Source organism: Triplophysa rosa, linkage group LG11 (genome assembly GCF_024868665.1).
Source record: "Triplophysa rosa linkage group LG11, Trosa_1v2, whole genome shotgun sequence".
Taxonomy (NCBI): domain Eukaryota; kingdom Metazoa; phylum Chordata; class Actinopteri; order Cypriniformes; family Nemacheilidae; genus Triplophysa; species Triplophysa rosa.
The window spans coordinates 16,945,711-16,966,489 of record NC_079900.1 but is presented as its reverse complement, the minus strand read 5'-3'; the positions used below and the strand labels follow the sequence as shown (position 1 = coordinate 16,966,489).

The 20,779-nt window shown below is 38.1% G+C and overlaps 2 protein-coding genes across 3 annotated transcripts in view; both read right to left on the bottom strand.

The window, feature by feature from the left end:
• The window catches only part of gna12a (guanine nucleotide binding protein (G protein) alpha 12a), a 41,630-nt gene extending 36,923 nt beyond the window's left edge, over window positions 1–4,707 (bottom strand). Inside the window, exon 1 of the mRNA XM_057346203.1 lies at window positions 3,970–4,707. Coding sequence (XP_057202186.1) covers window positions 3,970–4,290 — 321 coding nt within the window. The 5' untranslated portion in view covers window positions 4,291–4,707. The remainder of the gene's footprint in view (window positions 1–3,969) is intronic.
• An 11,444-nt stretch (window positions 4,708–16,151) lies between these two features.
• Window positions 16,152–20,779, bottom strand: part of card11 (caspase recruitment domain family, member 11) — a 46,471-nt gene continuing 41,843 nt past the window's right edge. For both annotated transcript variants that reach the window (XM_057345784.1, XM_057345785.1), the window contains exons 23-24: window positions 20,478–20,593; window positions 16,152–18,209 (exon numbers count right to left, since the gene is read on the bottom strand). In XM_057345784.1, coding sequence (XP_057201767.1) covers window positions 18,005–18,209; window positions 20,478–20,593 — 321 coding nt within the window. In that variant the 3' untranslated portion in view covers window positions 16,152–18,004. The remainder of the gene's footprint in view (window positions 18,210–20,477; window positions 20,594–20,779) is intronic.

Here is a 20,779-nt window from a genome sequence, read left to right as displayed (position 1 = left end):
GGCGTGTTTATGTTTAGAATAGTTTTAAAATAAATACTTTTTATTTACCGAGCTGGTTCAGGTTCAAGTTCAGGTTTAAGTGGTGTGTATAAGGCGTATTCTTTAAAAACACCACAGCAGACCACAATACAGGGATATACTGTAGATAAAACAATCTTCTTCATACTCATCAAGTCACTTGCTGGATGACTAATGCTGCGTTCCCACCAGACGCAAATGAAGCGCGAATGAGGCGAATGAAGCGTGAATGAGGCGAATGAAGCGTGAATGAGGTGCGAATGAGGCGTTTCACACGAATTGAGCGTTTCGGGCATCTGACACTTGAATCGCGTGAGTTGAAAAATTTGAACTTTGGCGAAAATTCGCACCGTGTTAACCAATCAGGAGCTTGCTCTAGTAGTGACGTGATTATGACGAGATGATATAGCGAGCGGAGGCAGAAATCCGAAACAACAATGGAGGACAAAATCATCGTCGCTGTATGTGGATACCCGGAGCTGTACGATACATCTTCTTACTTTTATCGAAACAGGAATAAAAAGGATCATAGTTGGAAGAAAGTGAGTGAGGAGGTCGGACAATCTGGTAAATTATAAAAAATGATCTTTACTCAATTTAAGTTATATATATATATATATACACACACACACGAGACTGGAGCCGCCTGGCAGAAGCCCCTCCCATGACGCGAATTTGCGTCTGTTGTGAAGTGAATTTCACGCGCGAATGAAGCGAGTAAACTCAAAATGTTCAAGTGTCCAACTACGAGCAAATAGCACGATTTATTCGCGCAAGTCGCGTTTGGTGGGAACACTCTATTAAGCGCTCCATCAACAAAATCCATGTCAGCCATTTCGCAAAGAGACTGGAGCCGCCTGGCAGAAGCCCCTTCCATGACGCGAATTCGCGTCTGTTATGAAGTGAATTTCAAGCGCGAATGAAGCGAATAGCGTGGTTTACCGCATCTGGTGTGAACGCCCAGTAATACTAGTCAATCATAATAGCCCATCTCTATTCTGCACACATTTACAAAGAATGATAATGAAGAGTATGCACAATGCATTTTCATGTTTTATGTTCTTGAAAGAAAATGCCACAGATAAACCTTGTCTCAGCTTGTGAAACACACAAAGAGTTTGAACAACATGATACAGCTTTAGATCAGTTATATCTCTAATTTTGTAACATGGGGGGTAGCAGAAATTAAAGCATTTCTCGTGTTCTTCTTATCAGATATAACTGTGATCACATCAGGTGCCATCAGTAAACTTCCCAAAGGCAAAAATGTAAAAAACAATTTAGAGGTTAGGAGGAGCAGGCACAAGAGCTGAAAGAACACAGAAAGGAAAAATATAACAGAAGTCTTCTCTATCTGGATATATTGAGACACCAAAGACACGTGAGCTCAGAAAGCACATGAGCTGAACTCAATGATAAGTCAGAGACAGCTGTAGAGACATTGCTGTGTAAAATGTGATTGTTCATAACAGACAGAGATGAACTTAGACAAAACATCTCAATGTACTGCTAATTGGACAGATAGTTAAGGTCATCCTTTGCTTTATGACATTTAGCAGTCTGCAAGTTTGGTGATTACTGGTTTGTAAAAAATGTTTTACAAGAAAAGGCCAATTGTTGTTTCACTGATTGGTCCAACATGCCTCAGGCAGTCATCTCACAAACACATTTTCATTCCTTTTCCCGTTAACTGTGAGCTGTGAGTCAAGCCACTGTTATTAAACACAGGCAACTTAAATAGACATGCTCACAGGGAAATGAACCAAGAATAATCCCCAAGGATTTTGTTTTGTGCTGGAGCAGATGCCTAAAACAACCATTAACATGACTAACACAGCATTTTAAGGCAAACGTAATTGGTCAGATAAATGAGTGGAAAACATGGCAGGACTCCAATGTCCAAAACGTTTAATTTATTAAAACCTAGGCAGATCTTGACGTTTAGGTATGGGGTAGTTGACAAATAAACCGTAAATGTGTCCTATGGTTTGACAGCGAAAATTTAGAAAAAAACACAGAAACAAACAATGATCAATCCCTCTTATCACTGCTGTCTTTCCGAAACCTCGTATCACTATATTTTGTGATTTTTTTGCCAAAAATTATTATTTGTCACCTTTTATGTTTGTCACTGGGTTTTGCAAATATCTAACCAATAAAAATTAGTAAAGAGTGCTTGTCAACTTTGTATGTCCGATGTTTTTTTTCCATTTCCTGAAAATACGAGGTTTCAGAAGGACAGCACTGTTATGCTGTTTTATATTATAAATATAAATAATTTAGTATTAACAATTTGTTTTCTAAACTTTTGGACACATGTAGGACACATGTACAGTATATTTTTGCCAACTACCCCATAGGCTGATTCAGGGCTTGACATTAAGCATTGTCATGTGGTTGTCCTTCGGACAAGTAAATTTGTAATTCACTTGTCCGACTACAAAATTTACCTGTCCAAAGATTTAAAAAAATGTTATTTCATTTGAATTATAATATAATCAATATAATTGTTTCGGATTTAGATTGGTCAAGTTTGCTTCTAAGCATTTTAACTAGTGTCCGCTTTGGCCGCCTGAATTTGGTTATAGGCCTACTCTCCGTGACTGCTATAAAACAAAGGCAAGCAGTAATTATTATTAGTGTTAAGGCTGTAGGTTAACTTTTTCTGCACATAGAACTGGTGCTAGAGAGGTTTAAAGTTTGGTAGCACAGGCAGAAATGTGCAAGTGTAGTTCATTATGAATAGGCAGATAACTGACAAAAGACATTAATGTTACATACAAGATGGATAAATTAGGGCCATATCATTTTTAGATTACCTAAATTTGCTTTCATTTTTCTAAGTTCTGTGTTTTTCATTTTTTACTATACAATAGTGGTATAATTGTCCACATAAATTACTGTAGGATACTATAGTGTTTACTATAGAAAACTGCAGTAAAATTCGTACTATATTGTTTTTGAACTTTACTATAGTATACAGTGTTTATCAATTTACTACAAGGGCACTTGTATTTTGTATGCACTACAGTATTTTTTGTCTGTGTTCAATTTAACGGGACTTTTATTTTGACGGGTCTTAGGGAAGACGCTTGTTTGCAGATAGCTTCTCTCAAACAGTAAAACGCTCGTCAAATAAACTCTCAGAGCGACTCTGACTGCAGATGAAGTTCATGTGTTCATATCCTCATACAGTGCAGACGCAGACAAATCCTCGACCATCACTCGTGTTGTATGTTAAACTGTGCACATAATTCACTCAGACACGCAGAACAGCCAGATGACATTTAAATAACAGGATTCCGCGTCCGCATGGACTCAGTGCAGTGCGCATTGATTATTGTCACACACAAACAAGCACAACCATCACAAACACGCAGCTCTGTCTAATGCACATATTCTTATTATTCTACATATATGTCGCACTGTTTTTTTTTTCAAGTTACTTGTCCGGTCGGTCAAGTAAAATTCTCTCTCACTTGCACATACAAAACATTCACTTGTCCCGGACAAGCGTTAATGTCGAGCCCCTGCTGACGAATATGAAGCACGAATGTGATGAAGCTCACATGTATGTCTGACAGTGATTCATGAATGTGTGATGTGAGTTTTCAGAAAAGTAAGTCTTTTAAAACTTGTTTTCAAAAGGATTTTGCATTCGTCTGTTTTTAATTTCTGAGGTGCACCTCTGTTGCTACTTATTGTGGCAAAAGTGCACATACGTTAACTGCAGCTCAACAGCCAAAGTTTTTACATGGGTGCTAACTTATAAGGTAGGGGTAAATTCAGGTAAATCGGGGCATCTTATTAAAAATTTAACAAAAATATTTTTGAGAAAATTTTAAATGTACACACTTAAGAAACGAGACAAATTATTAATATAAAACAGGCATTAATGACGTCAGACACAAAAACACAACACAAACAAGCAAACTGTCAACAAAATTATACCTTGATGATATTCTCAAAGATCGTGTCCCTGAAGTCCAGCCGCGCTTTCTGGTCAAACTCTTTTCCGTGAATGATCCTCATCTGTTTGAGAAATGTGGATTTGCCGCTCTCCCCGGCACCCAGCAGCAGGATCTTCACCAGACGCCGCACCGCGCGTCTCTCGCGCGCGAGCATGGCGTCGATCTCACGACTGCGCCGCTTCGCCTCACGCTCCTGGTTGACGTCGCGTTCGCGGGCTCGTTCTTTGCCGTTATTCCTGTCATCGTGGGCGGCCTCAGCGGGCAGCAGACACCGGCTCAGGGTGCGCACCACGCGAGCCATCCTTTACCACTTCAGCACGGTTAGTAACCACCTGATGTATTCATTAAAGCTCCAGAGAACTTACGTTTGTGTTTTGCTCAAATAACTACATTGAAAAAAACGTCTATTGACTAAAACAAACACCTATCCTCGCTGAATGGAAACACGGAAAACCAACTGACATGATCAAGCCATATATTACCCGGAGGTCCTTCCCCGGCAAAGTGACCACTTTTGTACGTCCAAAGTGGTCGAGAAAAGCAGCCGCCTAACGAACAAATCCGTTGTTCTTGATAATTTTGATAATGAATAAAAAACAGGTGGTAAATGTGTTTTGCTAAGTGGTATTTAGCTAAAATAAGCGTATTCCTTTAGACTGACGGCAATGCAAGTCCCAAAAGTTGATTCTGAAGGAGCGCGAGCGACTTTCTGATGTTTCCTCTGTCTTGGGAAGTTGATTTCATTGGACTGACGCCCCTCCTGCTGTTACGCTCAGAGCCGTTAGGAGGCGCCAGAGGCACAATGGGCGTTTAACAGGAAAGGGGGATTCCAGTGTCAGCAGTGTCATTGTACTACAGTGCTGTCTCTTGCACTATTGTCTGTCAGTCAGCGCTTGTTCAAACTTCTCATATAACCTGACAAAATACAATGAGAGAAAAACTTGGAGACTTTATTGGGCATTATTAACGGCCTTGATATAGTTGTTAATGTATAAATATGAATATAATGCCTGGGTTACAGCCAGCCCTACTATTTTTAAAAAACATAGCATTTTAGCACTTTGCCATTGCCCCAATGTTTTTTTATGGGGTTTTGGTAACATATACCTTAAAATACCATCTGCGGTAAACAAAAACAAAAACTTATATTTTTAAGTTTTATTCTATGTAGTTAAAACACAATATAATCCGCTCCTATTTTTTGTTAGTGGTAGCTAACAAGTTGCTAACGTAAATGCTACTACTTCACACACTGTTGGGACATTAAACCCAATCAAACACAAAAAGTAACTAATAATACAACATGGGCAACACTTTTTCTTTGCTTACATATCCTCTCGTGCTTTCTGGGACAGACTGCAGTCTTGATTTGAGAAAACTGTTGTGATTTTAATATGTCCTTTTATAGATAAATATGGGAACTATGAATTTTTTTATTAACAATATCCTTCTGCTAGCAAAGCATTTAATTTACAAATGTAGATTTCTTAAATCTCTCCTCATATCTGTAGTATTTAAGAACTATTTGGGTCATTATTTAAAAGCTCTGTCAAGAACTAAAAATAAAACAATATTTGGAAAATATAACTTATAACATTTTGTTAATACCCGTTAATAAATATTTTGTAATTATTGTTATTTATGTTTTTTTCTGCAAGTAGGCTACATTGTGAATTAAATGATTTGGTTTTAAACGATGTTCTGTGTTCCACGGACCCTCTGTGATATATGATTACGTTTACTGTAGGTTTTCTTTTTCACTAGTTGCCTCACTTTACCTGTATTTATCTCACAATATTGGGTCCTGCAGATCCCTTGCAGAAAGGATATGTTGCTCAGGAAAGAAAGGGAGATGTGCGGAAGACTCCAAAATAAAGTTTGCAGAAGACAAGAAGTTCAGAGCAGCTGCCATCATAATCCACTGTACAGGCACAAGAGGATAATGCACAGAGACCTCAGAAACCTCAAAGCGACTTCCATGCCATTGAAGGTAAGACTAGGTTTACAGTACATGAAATAAATTGTATTATATTATATTTTATATTTTGTTAGTATTTTACCCTGACATGTTTTCTCCTGAAAGGACTGCCATATTTACAAGGTCTTTTACTGGGGGAAGGTGGATTTGGCACCGGGTATGCTGGGACCCGCATATCCGATGGATTGCAAGTAAGTCGTTTCTTAAACAGCTATTAGGATTTTGTTTTTAGAATTTATGTCAGCAGAACCAAAAAGCAACAGTACAGTTTTCACAACCAAAATTTTTTCACACTAACACAGAAACAGTCTGTAAGTCTGTCTTTGTTTTTTGCTCTGCAGGTTGCCATCAAATACATGCCTAAAGAGTTGGCAAAAAAGGTGGAGGACTCTGATAAGGTAAGTTCCACTTTAAATCTCTGTATTTAACATTTACAGTAACCCAAAAAATATTCACATACCTCAGGGCTCTACAGTAACTTATTTTTTTAGGAGCACAGACAAAGTTTGGGAAAGCGTGATAAACTAAGCTTATTGGTTATTATTGATTGTACCAAGGGGGCTGTTGAATGCTTCATTGTGATTGGCTGGCGAACATTCTAAGGGTGTGCATTGTTTTTCAGGAAGCGCACACCTATTAAGTAGTTCCAGTAGTTCCAACCACATTACAGTTTCATATCACTACGCCAAGTTTAACTGAATAACATTACTATACTGTAGCCCACTGTCCACCACAGAATACAGACAAACAGAAACAGCTGATCGCAGTGCATAATGTCATGTAATATACTGTACATGGAGGCATTTGATTGTATTTAAATGGGTTATGAGTTTAGATCGGGTCAGTCGCCCCAGTGCGCCTAAATATTTTTTCACGGTTAATTTCCAGTCGCAAATGTGACTGAAATGGTCACAGTGTAGAGCCCTACACCTACACTATGCATGTTAATTTATGAATGTCTTTGTATTAAATAATATCAAAAACAAAATATCAATAGCACACAAAACATAAATAAAGACATTTCTTCAATTTGAAATGAAAATTAGTTCAGTGTTGTGTTTAAAATGAAGAAAGAAAGAATTTGGAAAATGTTTGGTTGTAAAACATGTCCATTGTACTAGTAACATTTGTTTGCATGTGCCAAATCCATTTGGATCTTTCCACATTTTTTGGGGTCACTGTACATCTGAATTCAGCCTTCAAAATCTTGGAACTAGGAACATCTTTCTATATTGCAGGGTTCAATACCATTGGAGGTGGCATTATTACTACATGTGAGTGCACCTCCGGCCTGTCCCAACATCGTGCGCCTTTTGGAGTGGTTCGAGCAGCCAAAACATTATGCTCTGATCCTGGAGCGTCCTGATCCGTATCTGGCATAACACTGTATGAAATTCTGTCCGGTTCAGTCCCGTTCTCCGGCATTATGGAAATCATCAAGAATGAACCTGTTTTACCGGATTTCCTCTCTAAAGGCAAGATCAAGAGACTTAACAAGGGAGTGATTTGCTCTTCTGTATTGTTGAAGACAAGGACTATATGTTTTGCTTAACAGAATGTCGATACCTGCTCCAATGATGTCTTGATAAAAATCCAGATAATCAGCCAAGTTTGGAGGAGATTGAGCGTCATCCCTGGTTTCAGTGAACAGGTAACCTATAACATTACTTGTATATAAATCATATTGGATAGTTAAAGGGATAGTGCACCCAAAAAGGAAAATTCTGTCATCATTTACTCACCCTCAGGTTGTTCCAAGCCTGTATAAATTTCTTTGTTCTGCTAAACATTTAGGAAGATATTTGGAAGAATGTCAGTAACCAAACAGATCTTATCTCCCATTGACTCTCATAGCATTTATTTTCCCTATTATGGCAGTAAATGGGAGATGAGATCTGTTTGGTTACTGACATTCTTCCAAATATCTTCCTTTGTGTTCACCAGAACAAAGAAAGAACAAAGAAATGTATACAGGTTTGGAACAACATGAGGTATACATGGTTCATTTTCGTAAGGGTATGCTGAACAAACGTGTTTATGTCATTACTATTATGCTGTAGCTGTGTCTAATGTTCGGCTTGTTACTCAAACAATTTAATATATTACTCATTGTTCGTTACTCTTTTCAATAATAAAAATATTATTTTATTTATTACTCCCTGACAACACTACTTATAAAATTCATTGTAATATTTCCTCACCATCACACAGATCACTTAGCGAGCACCCCCTGCTGGTCTTACATCATTCACCAGCATTATATTTAGTGATGCTTTGAAAAAGCATAACTATTGTTATTCGAACATACATACTTCTTATAATTATTCTTGTTGTAAAGTTTGGCACGCTACTTGTCCCGCACGTTTTGACGTAGACCCATGAATGAATACATCACATCGACGGGCCTATTCGGGAATGGTGTGCTATGACTTTTATAAGCGATCGGGTGGGGGGGGTGCGATAGGGGGGCGAAAAACCACCCGAAAAATCCCATTGACTTAACATTGCGCCCAACTTTGAGGGATCGTAGCTCCGAGCGAGGACATCGTAGAAACATGAAAATAATACACGATTTGAAGGGGTTATCAGGCTCTATAAGAACTTAACTCACAATGGGGTGTAAATTGCACCCCTGGGGTGTGAGAGCCTCCCAAAATTTCCATATACTTATAATGGCGCCCATAGACTCCCATTCAAAACCTAGATACCTATATATTCACGCGTTATTTTTTCACTTTGGACCCATGAATGACTACATCAAATCGAGCAGCCCATTGAGAAATGGTGTGTGATGACTTTTGGAAGCAATCGGGTGAGAGGGGTGCGATGGGGGGCGAATAAAAACCTGAAAAATCCCATTGACTTAACATTGCACCCAACTTTGACGGGTCGTAGCTCCGAGTGAGGATATCGTAGAAACATGAAAATAATACACGATTTGAAGAGGCTATCAGGCTCTGTAAGAACATCACTCACAATGGGGTGTAAGTTGTACCCCTGGGGTGTAAGAGCCTCCCAAAATTTCCCATAGCATGCCCATATAAGGCGTAAAACGTCCCGTGTTGAATATCTTAGCAGTACAACCACTTAGAGACAAGGGGGTGGGCTCATTTTACTCAGGCTACCAATCAGTGTGCCATGATCGTTATGAAGTTATTAAGCCACGCCCATAGCAACCATTTACAGCAACCTAGCAACCGATCCCATAGGCTCCCATTATAAAAGGTTCAGGTGGATATCTTTGCAACACAGTGTCATAGAGACAAGGGGGTGGGCTCGTTTTACTCAGGCAACCAATCAGTGTCCCAGGATCATCATGAAGCAACAAAACATGTCAGCCTAGCAACCGTTTAGCAATACCTATATCTCTGCATCGGAACATCGTAGAGAGATGGGAGTTGGTTCGTTTCACTCATAGCTTAGAGCATTATCTATTGGCAGATGCTAAGCCACGCCCATAGCAACCAAACAGGTTAGCCTAGCAACCATTTAGCAATGCAAATATCTCTGCATAGGAATATCGTACAGACATGGGAGTTGGTTCGTTTCACTCATAGGTTAGAGTATTATCAATTGGCAGATGCCAAGCCACGCCCATAGCAACCAAACACATTAGCCTAGCAACCGTTTAGCAAGACCTATATCTCTGTATCAGAACATCTTAGAGTCATTGGGGTTGGTTAGATTCATTAGTACTTAAAGTGTCATCACCCTAGTGCCGAGTTCCGCGGTTTGCCACGAAAGCATCACTCACAGTTTCTTTGGAAAATGTACTATCTAGTTTACCTTTTCTTTTAAGTGCCATCTTATACGGAGGGTGTCATCACTAAATTAGTCTTTTTGAGGCAAGGCAGCTGTTGTGAAAATTAACATTTATCCCAGAATGGATGTTCACCCCCCAAAAAAACCTCATCATTTACTCACCTTTGAGTTGTTCCAAATCTGTATACATTTCTTTGTTCTGATGAGCACAGAGAAATATATTTGGAAGAATGCTTGAAAACAAACCGTTTTGGACCCCATTGAAAATTTAAAAAAAATTGTTCTGTTGAAAGGAAGATATTTTAGAAAATGTAGGACAGCAAACAGTTCTGGGGCACTTTTCTTCCATTGAGATTTTTCCTACTATGGTAGTCAATGGTGGCCAAGAACTGTTTGTTTCAAAATATCTTTCTCTGTGTTCAACCAAACAAAGAAATGTACTATAGAGGTTTGGACCAACTGTGACAGAATTTTCATTTTTGGGTGAACTGTTTCTTTAAAGTCAATACATGCAGAAATACTTTTAAGAAGATTTTACATTTTATAGGACCCCCAGAAGAACAATAAAATAATATTCAGCTAAATGATGTCAATGTGAGGAAGAAGATTTATGATTCGTGATTGGTTTAATTTAGGACCTGTCCATTTTTACTTTCCCCCAATATTTTGGAATATGCATTACCATATGATATATCCCCGGGCCCTCACGAAGATGTAAGGGAATGGATATAAATAAGATTTATGATAGGAAGACAAATAATCCTCCTGTGTGTTACTAATGAAACTTTTCAAGATCATTTAAAACATCTTACATTTGGTTTGACAGTGAGTGAGGCGGGCAGAAACTATCAACACTAAATGTATCAGTAATGCTTTAAAAATGGAAAAAATCACAAGCACTTGATTTTGTTTTCAGATATGGTAGGATAGCCTCTGAGGGCAGAGAAAGACTCCTCGTGTTGCCTGTTGCTTTCAAAACGTCATCATAGCTGTTCACTCAGCAGAGGGCAGTGTTAACCTGTGCTTACTTTTGAACATTTGCTTTAAATCATATTTTCCTCATGCATATACATCGCTTGTTATGATGAAGATGAACTCTGTCCGCTAGATTTATGAAGGTAAACCAGAGACAGAAAAGTAAAGTGTACAGTCTCACTCGCAGGTAAAAAAACTATAATGAGCACATTTATCAAAGCTCTTGTCAAAGAAGAAATGTGTGATCATTATTGTTGCTTTTTGCTGTTACAGTGTTTTGTGACCTTTTAATCACATGCCAAAATATAATATATATATACAGTACTGTCAACATATTCTACAATCTTTTCATGATTAAATGTTAAATTAAAAGCCCACCACAATACCGAAGCACCACAAAGACATTTCCTCATTAACACCACAGGAGCAGAAAGTGAACGGGCTAATATTGTGCCACTGACCACTAACATGTGAATAAAGACTTCTGAAATTAGCATATAAATAGTGACTTTTTCATTCGTTCATGGCCAAGGAAGAAACGGATTACTGTTGCCCGATGCAGAGTTCTTAAACCTGTTTGTGGAGTTGATGTGCACAAAGAAGACATTTAATGGAAAAGCTTTCAAGTTGATGTTCAAGCAGGAGGTTAATTGGACTGGGTTTTGGAGGAAAAATGAAATCAACATCCACACAAATGACAGCTGAAGAGGCTTTCAGACCATGATTACACATATTGATCACCAAATCAGAAAGCAACACACAAATATACAAATATCAGTACTTCTCATTGGCTATAATAGCACTTCATAGCAGTCATGTGGAGGGTGTGAATGCAGGTTAAATCAGAAATAACTATTACATCCGGCCACTTTTTCTTACCATGCTACTGGTGCTACCAAGCAGGGGCACCAGTGGAGGACCATGGAAATCGCACTGATAGCTTTACATCATCACAGGACTGGTCATTCATTTAAAGGTCCAGTTTGCGATTTTTTGGAGGATCTATTGACAGAAATAAAATACAATATACAAGACTATGTGTTCAGAGGTATATAAAGAGCTTACATAATGAAGGGTTCTGTTTTTATTACCTTAGAATGAGCTATTTCTATTTACATACACCACGGGTAACCTTACATGGAATTCTCCATGTTGTTTCTACAGTAGCCCTGCTCGGACAAACTGCTCAACGTAAATACGTTATCTCCTTCGGCAAAGAAGTGAAAACACAGCAACATCTCAGTTTTGAGTCACCATAGTGCTTTGAAACGGAGGGGTGGAGTGAGCCGTTAGTTGCAATTCACAACCTCACCACTAGATGCCGCTAAAATCTCCACATTGCTCCATTAATAAGATTTGCCTGAAGTGAAAGGTAAATAAGAAATCAGCTTGTTTGCTTTGTACATGTCTATTACATGGTCTATTATCATTCATGTCTATTAAAGTGATTTAATTAGAACAATGTTGGAACAGTATGTGTTGGCATCTGACACATGTACTTAAAGAATCAGAAGATTGACTTTATCAGCTTAGTAATTAAAAAGTTATTTGTGAAGTGAAGTGACCTATTTGTCAAGTATGGTGACCCATACCCGAAATGTGACCTCTGCATTTAACCCATCCAGAGAGTAGTGAACACACGCACAGCAAGTGGTGAACACACGTACACCCGGAGCAGTGGGCAGCTATCACTGCAGCGCCCGGGGAGCAAGTAGGGGTAAGGTGCCTTGCTCAAGGGCACCTCAGTCATTACATGCTGGCCCTGAGGATTGAACCGGCAACCTACTGGTCACGAGTCCGACTCTAACCATTAGGCCACGACTGCCCCAATTATTTTTCACCTTGTTTCCAAAGATGTGACAGTTATTAAAGGTAATATCCAAACAATATTTTAAACAAAGCAACGCAGGGATGATATAATCTTTACTGGAACAAACATTTGACAAATATATAGATTAGATATTAGAAATATATATTAGGGATTCATAAAGTGAAACAGACAGAAATTATTAGAATGTGATTCAAAGCTTCGTCTGTTCTAATTATATGAGATAAGAGGTAAACTAAACCCAGCGGGCATGTGGTTTATGTGGACTGTGGCTGGATTCAAATTTTTATTAAAATGTCTAATTATACAAATAAAGCAACACTTTCTGATTCTAGCATAATCATTTACATGAACTATAAGTGTCATGAATAGAGGTCTATTTGCGTTCACAATCCATAACTGATGGACACAATGAAAAAAAATATTTGTTATTAAACAGAAAAAATATGTTGGATTAACATAAAAAGTATGTACATCGGTTGCACATATTAAAGTTGTGCTTACTCAGCATAATGTATCTATGTTAATGTTGCCCAGTTTTTACATGCAAAAGTTTATGTTTTTGGCCTTTTTTACTGCTTTATGTTGGGCAGGAGAGTGGAGAGAGAGACATGAAAAAGGGGAACAGGACTCCAACTCGGGTCGCCCAAAGTACGGTGTATGTAGATAATACAATCGGGTCTTAATTGTATAAGACATAGTTGTGTATATTATATTGCATTTCTGTCAATACATCCTCCAAAAAATTACACACTGGACTTTTAACTGAGCTTAAAGTGATATTTCACCCTAAAATAAAAATTCTGTCAGCATTCTGTCATCCTCTTGTCATTTCAAACCTGCATGATGACTTTCTTTCTTCTGCAGAACACAAAAGAAGATATTTTGGAGAATGTTGATAACTGGACTATCACTTGCATTGGTTTTGTGTCAATACAATAAAAGTGAATGGGGGCCAGTGATGTTTGGTAAACAACTTTCTTCAAAATATTTTCTTTTGTGTTGTGCAGAAGAAAAAAAGTCATACAGGTTTGAAATGACACATAGAACAACACTTAATTAGTGGTGCTTGCAGAATACAAAGCATCACTATTACTTTCTTGCGAGCATATTATAATAATAATTATTATTTTCCACTTTTTTTTTCGGCGCATCCCACACAGTTTGTTGTAGACCCAATGAGGGCGCAAATCGAGCGGCTTACTGAGGTGAGGAGTGCTATGACTTTTATAAGCGATCGGGCGGAGGGTGTTCGATAGAAAAGATCTATCACCCGAAAAATCCCATTGACTTAACATTGCGCCAAACTTTGACGGTTCGTAGCTCTAAAAGAGGACTTTGTAGAAACATGTGTTTACCATGTTTGAGGAGGCTGGAAGGCTCTGTAACAACATACCTTACAATGGGGTGTAAATTGTACCCCTTGGGCTAACATCATGTTTAATCATGGTAACTTGATGTTAAAACGTGATGTTAGCATCCGAGCACTGTAAAAATGACATTCTTACTAAGCATTTTTGTCCTGTTTTTAGTGAAAATATTTCAAACTTATTAAATCAATATACAATTACTTCACAAGAAATGTGACTAAGATATTTAGCCTTGTTTTATGAAAATGAATGTAAGAATTAAGTAAGTTTATGGTAAAAACAAGCAAAATAATCTGCCCATGGGGTGCGAAAAGTAAACTTAGTAGAATTTAGTTCGACCTTTTTCTCAATTCATGTTTATTTTTCTTACCCCATGGACAGATTGTTTTGCTTGTTTATACCATGAACTCACTTAATTCTTTCTTATATTATTTTTCATAAAACAAGACCAAATATCTTAGGCAACTTTTCTTGTCAAGTAATTGCATTTTGATTTAAGAACGTTTAGATATTTGTACTACAAAACAAGACAAAGACACTCAGTAAGAATGTCATTTTTTGCAGTGAGTTTTGCCGGGCAAGCACCACTCACATTTTCTTCAGAAACTTTTCTTCAGAAAGTGTAGCCTATCTAGTTAAGAAATTACTCTCCAATGCAGTTGTACGCAAAGCATTCTGGGAACTGGAAATCCTCTGCCCAGTTTTAACAATTCTATCATAACAAAACACAAATCATTAATGTAATCCCAACTTGAACGTTAGATAACTGAACATGAAAAATCACGTGTTGAATTAACTCAATTAGACTGAACGTGTAGCAAAAATTGTTTTTATTCAGTGTAGAATTGCAGAGGGTGCTGTTTAACTTCCCAAGAGAGAAATTCTGAAAGAATTCAGACTAATGCAACTGTATTTGGTGAACAGCGATAAATAAGTAAAGTATTCATTCTAAAGTGATAATATTAACACAAGTCACCCAAGTTACCAAGGGTGAAGCTGATAAGCAAAGGTTTTCCAATTAAAGCAATGATCTTGAAAATGTGTTTTTCTAATCGACTGTAACAAAGGAACAAAGTTTTCCGCATACCTGAAACCATATTTAACGGTGCGGAAAACATATTAACATTTGCTTGGGTGAACAGCCAGAAGAGAAAAGCCTTGGTTTCTCATAACAAAGGATGAGTGGGATCTGATTGCTTATGAAGTCGTGGGTGAATTAGGAAGCGTTAAAGCACAGCATCACAGCGTTGCACGGCAGATACAGATGGTCTAGGCGCAAAAGTTCTGATCTCGGTGACAGACACGCTCAGTCAACGAGTCTTTTATGACATTTCGGCTCCAGCGCCCCTTACAGATTTGACTGATGGATGCAGGGACTGCCACGTTTAACAGATTGGTAAGCCATCTGCCATAGCAAAGCGACACGCTCGCGATGTGTGCAACACTTCCTGTAGCGATCAGCTGTATGAGAGAGGCATTAAATGAAAAAGAATAGGTTGCAGAGCATCTTTGAGCGGTGGTTGCGAATGGCAGGCTATTTGGCTGGATGATGATAAGGAATCCAAATCATTTGTTTACGTTCTTACGTAATACCATCGAGGGCATGGGTAACATCAGTATAGCGCACTGCCACAAGCCAGAATTGTTTGCTCGAGACATTTCAAACATAATGCATTTGCATTCATGTGCAAATGATATTTTCCTATCTTACTTCCCCCTTTTCGCTTTCATGCATTGATCTTAAAAGCGGTAAACAATCTGACGTATTTAAAACAAGCAAGGAGGATAGTGCTGCAAAATAAAAAGTGCCAATCACCCAAGAAAGTAACAACCCTTTAACAGAACTTAAATAAGAACTTATTAATTTAAATAAGCACAAAATGCATTACATTAAATGCTTTGTGTTTTAGTAAACATACAGAGATACGAGAGCTTTCTGAGTTGTATTTACAATCGCAGTGGAAAGTTGGTTTACCGTCAGAGTTGTTGTCTGCAAGTGAACCACTCTGAAAGGAACCACTACCACCACATAAAGACGTCTGCTGCAACTGAAATTTCCACTGCGCAGCTCATGACACACACTGTCCAGGATTTCTCTTCATTTCAAGCGCTTTGACTGTTTTTCATTTTTCACTTCAACTGCAAAAATGTGTCACTTTCCTTCTAAAGCACAGCATGCATGATTCTACAACAAATGCAGTTTTAACACCAATCTCAGCTCCATACATCAAATTACACAAAACAAATGGTGCGGCTCACAATCATTTATTATATAAAACACACCATGCAGCTACATAAAATATATTCCCCTGTCTTTTACAAAACAACATGTAGGCCTATATAAAAAAGAAAACTACTCTGTAGGGATCTATTACATCAGCTTTTTTGGGAGGGGACTGGGACAATGAAGATATTGCTATCAATAATTCTACATTGACAAGTTCATGCAGTGTATTTTAAGGGCAAATGAATACTGAAATATTGATGTTAATATGGGGCTCTGTAGTTCAATCCACAGTCTGGTACAGTAAATGACCCTGCGGATATCGTCAACCCGGTTTTAGCGGAAACAACATCAACAAACGTAATGTAGCCCAAACTTAACTTCCAGTAGACCTCCGCAAAGAATCATTAACTGTTGAGTAGTTTTAATGTCATTTAATACAGTTGATGTACAATATAAATGAAATATAAATTGTTATATTAACCAAACATAGACCGGAAGTTAGCTTTGGGCCTATGCGTCCAATGAAAGCGTCTATATTATATACATATGTATATATCTGCATCAATCGGGATGACATGCTACACTTGGTTATGCAGTTATTCTATATCTATGGGATATTTAGACTTATCAGAAATAGACATTATGCATATAAAATCCTCTTGAGAAGGTGAATGCATGCTTACAGAACAATTAATGGGCGCTTAAAAGAAACCTGTAAGGGACTCCAACACAATACATCTAAAAAAAACAAAGCTTTACAACAGGGGTCTCCAACCCTGCTCCTGGTGAGCTGAAGATTTCAGCTCCAACCCTAATGAATGATAATGCTTGATAATTCAGACAGGTGTGCTGAAGCAGGGTTGGAGCGGCAGTTTGAAGGAGGGTAGCTCACCAGGAGCAGGGTTGGAGATCCCTGTTCTACAAGATGCAAATTACATTAGTAAGCTCAAATGTAAAAAAAAGGACTCATATTTAATGCTGTTAAATTATAGCAGTGGTTCTCAAACTTTTCCGATGTAAGGCCCCCTTGTGTGGGTTGCATTGCTTTGTGGCCCCCCCAAATAAAGACTTAAGATCTTAAACTTAGAATTGTAATTAAACCAGTGACAATGTATATATACAGTGTTGGAACATCAATTCTTTTGGTTTGTGGTATTATTTTTATGATGTTTGATTGCACAAAACTTATGATATATTTCAAAAAATGCCACAAAAACTGTGCCCCCCTGACCTATCTTGGGCCCTCCAGGGGACCACAGTTTCAGAACCACTGAATTATAGTATGCCGCATTTGGAACCCTGGCAAGTACATAGCAGTGAAAACAGACCCAGCGATAAGACACACTTGTGTTCTCTATATGGAAAAACACATTCTTAGTAACATATTAAACTTAGGCTTATATTAAAATAAATATAAGTAGCACATTAGTAAACATAATACAGGTATATGACAAATATTATTAGAATATTTACCGTGGCTATTGTATCCTGCTACAATAAAAGCATCAGATTTAATTTACAGTTATTTAAATAAATTCGTGGTTATAAACACAATAGAAGCAAGATGCAGTGGGCAGTGAAAAACTTTTACGGAGTATCTCAGGTGGGGAGTAGAAAGGATAACTGTTGGAAGGTTGTATTGACAAAGGCTTTGCTTCAGGAGAATAACGGATAAGAAGCTTTAGGGTGAGAACCTTTCCACCGTTTACTGTACTATGAATACCGCACATGGTACAATGCCTCATCCACGTTTTTGTACTGCAGACAGAAACACAGTTTGTCAATCTGTGGCCTTTGACAGTCACTTCCTGTTTTCGCGTGCAGAAATACCATGTATCCTTATCTCGTGATCCCCATTTGGTTACAACAGGCCATCTAGAGTAGATCCTGCTCGACCCAGACCGTCTTCTTCTGCTCATCATAAATCTTGTCCTTGATGAGTTTAAGAAGGTCCTCCACTCCATTCCAAGAGTCCGGCTCCACGCTGGCATACAAGCACGGCAGAGTCTCCAGCTCTTTTTCTTTTGAACGGCACATCTTGAGAAACTCCTCATCAGAGTCCACTTTTAGCGGCAACTTTCTGCTTGAAGGAAAACACATTATATTAAACAGGGCTGTCAAATCGCGATTAATCGCATCCAGAATAAAAGTTTGTCTTCACATAATATACAGACGTGCTCAAATTTGTTGGTACCCCTACACAAAAAACGATGAATGCACAATTTTCTCTGAAATAACTTGAAACTGACAAAAGTAATTGGCATCCACCATTGTTTATTCCATATGTAATAGAAATCAGACTTTCCTTTTGATTTTTTATTCAACCTAATATTGTAAATAATAAAACAAATGAAAATGTCATGGACAAAAATGATGGGACCCCTAACCTAATATTTTGTTGCACAACCTTTAGAGGCGATCACTGCAAGCAAATGTTTTCTGTAGCTCTCAGTGAGACTTCTGCACCTGTTAACAGGTAGTTTGGCCCACTCTTCCTGAGCAAACTGCTCCAGCCGTCTCAGGTTTGATGGGTGCCTTCTCCAGACTGCAAGTTTCAGCTCTTTCCATTGATGTTCGATAGGATTCAGATCAGGACTCATAGAAGGCCACTTCAGAATAGTCCAATGTTTTGTTCTTATCCATTCTTGGGTGATTTTAGCGGTGTGTTTTGGGTCATTATCCTGTTGGAGGACCCATGACCTGCGACAGACAGAGCTTTCTGACACTGGGCAGGACGTTTCGCTCCAGATTGCCTTGATAGTCTTGAGATTGTGCCCTGCACAGATTCAAGGCACCCTTTGCCAGATGCAGCAGAGCAGCCTCAAAACATAACCTAGCCTCCTCCATGTTTCACTGCTTGATTTTTTCGTCTGTGAACATAGAGCTGATGTGACTGGCCAAAAAGCTCCAGTTTTGACTCATCTGTCCAAAGGACATTCTCCCAGAAGGCTTGTGGCTTGTCAATATGAATTTTAGCAAATTCCAGTCTGGCTTTTTTATGTTTTCCTTTCAAAAGTGGAGTCCGCCTGGGTCTTCTTCTTGCTCAAAAACCGACGGATGGTGCGATCAGAAACTGACGTACCTTCACCTTCCCAGGGAGGTTGGCTACAATTCCATAGACCTTAAACTTCTTAACAATATTTGCAACTGTTGTCACAGGAACATCGGGCTGCTTGGAGATGGTCTTGCAGCCTTTACCTTTACCATGCTTGTCTATTATTTTCTTTCTGAGCTCCTCAGACAACTCTATCCTTTGCTTTCTCTGGTCCATGTTCAGTGTGGTGCACACAATGATACCAAACAGCACAGTGACTACTTTTCTCTGTATGACTGATTACAAGATTGGATACATGTCTGATACTAATTAAAGAAACTAATTAGTTTGAAATATCACTATAATCCAATTATGTATTATCTTTTTTAAGGGGTACCAACAAATGTGTCCAGGCCATTTTAGAATATCTTTGTGGAATAAGCAATAACTCATCTCTTTCCACAGCTTCTTTGCTTTATTCTATGACATACCAAAGGCATGCAAGTATACATGATACAATAGCTTTTAATTTTGTCACGATCTCAGTTGGTGTTCCCCTGTTATTTTGGACTTTTAGGTTATTTCCTGTTTGCGTACCATGTTTGTAGTCTTTTGTAGTTTTTTGTGTTAATTAGTTTCCCCAGGTGTTTCTTGTTATCCCAGTGTATTTAAGCCTTAGTGTTTCCTTTGTTTGGTGTCGGTCTTCATTTTTATGTTCCAGTTCAGTTCAGTTCAGTTCAGTTCAGTTCAGTTCAGTTCAGTTCAGTTCAGTTCAGTTCAGTTCAGTTCAGTTCAGTTCTTGGATTACCTTGGTTTGTTTTTGTCATAAAATTCAATACTGCACGTGGATCAACTCTCTGTCTGATTCCTCAGCATTACAAATTTCACCACTCTTCAGGAGGAATGAAGCATTATTTCAATGAGCTGTAAGGGTACCAACAAATCTGTCTACTGCGCATATTCATTTTCTATTTATAAACACATACATATTTAGGGTATATTTACATGTGTTTATTTATACTCATGATATATAAATGTTTATTAATTTTTACATTTGATCACTTTCTTAAATATATGTGTATATTTATAAATACAAAATTAATCTGCACATTAGGCTACACAGACATATATTATGAAAACAAAAACTTTTATTCTGGATGCGATTAATCTCGATTAAAACAGCCCTAATATTAAACAATGGTGGCATTATGTAAGCTTGAACAAATATTTAAAGATGAACGTTGTGCTTTGTGCATTTTGAGATCTATTTCGTTTTGCAAGACGGATATAAAAAGACTTTGGAAGACTGCTTGCCTTAGTTTTTTCATGTTCTTCTCGCAGATTTTAATGAAGATGATAATGGGGTAGATTTCTCTCCTCAGCAGGTCTTTCACACAGCTCAGATCAGCTTCCAGTAAACAGTGCTTATTCTAAAACCATATGAAGACCAAATATCATTCACATTTTTCCTGGTTTGAAACATTTCAAATGAGTTACATGTTTGTGATTTAAACAAGAAACAAACATCTCTGCTTGTTGATGTTAAGAATTCACCCAGCGATGGCACACCTCTCAAATGTGTGAGATTTGCAATGGAAAATTTGAGTCACCTTCTG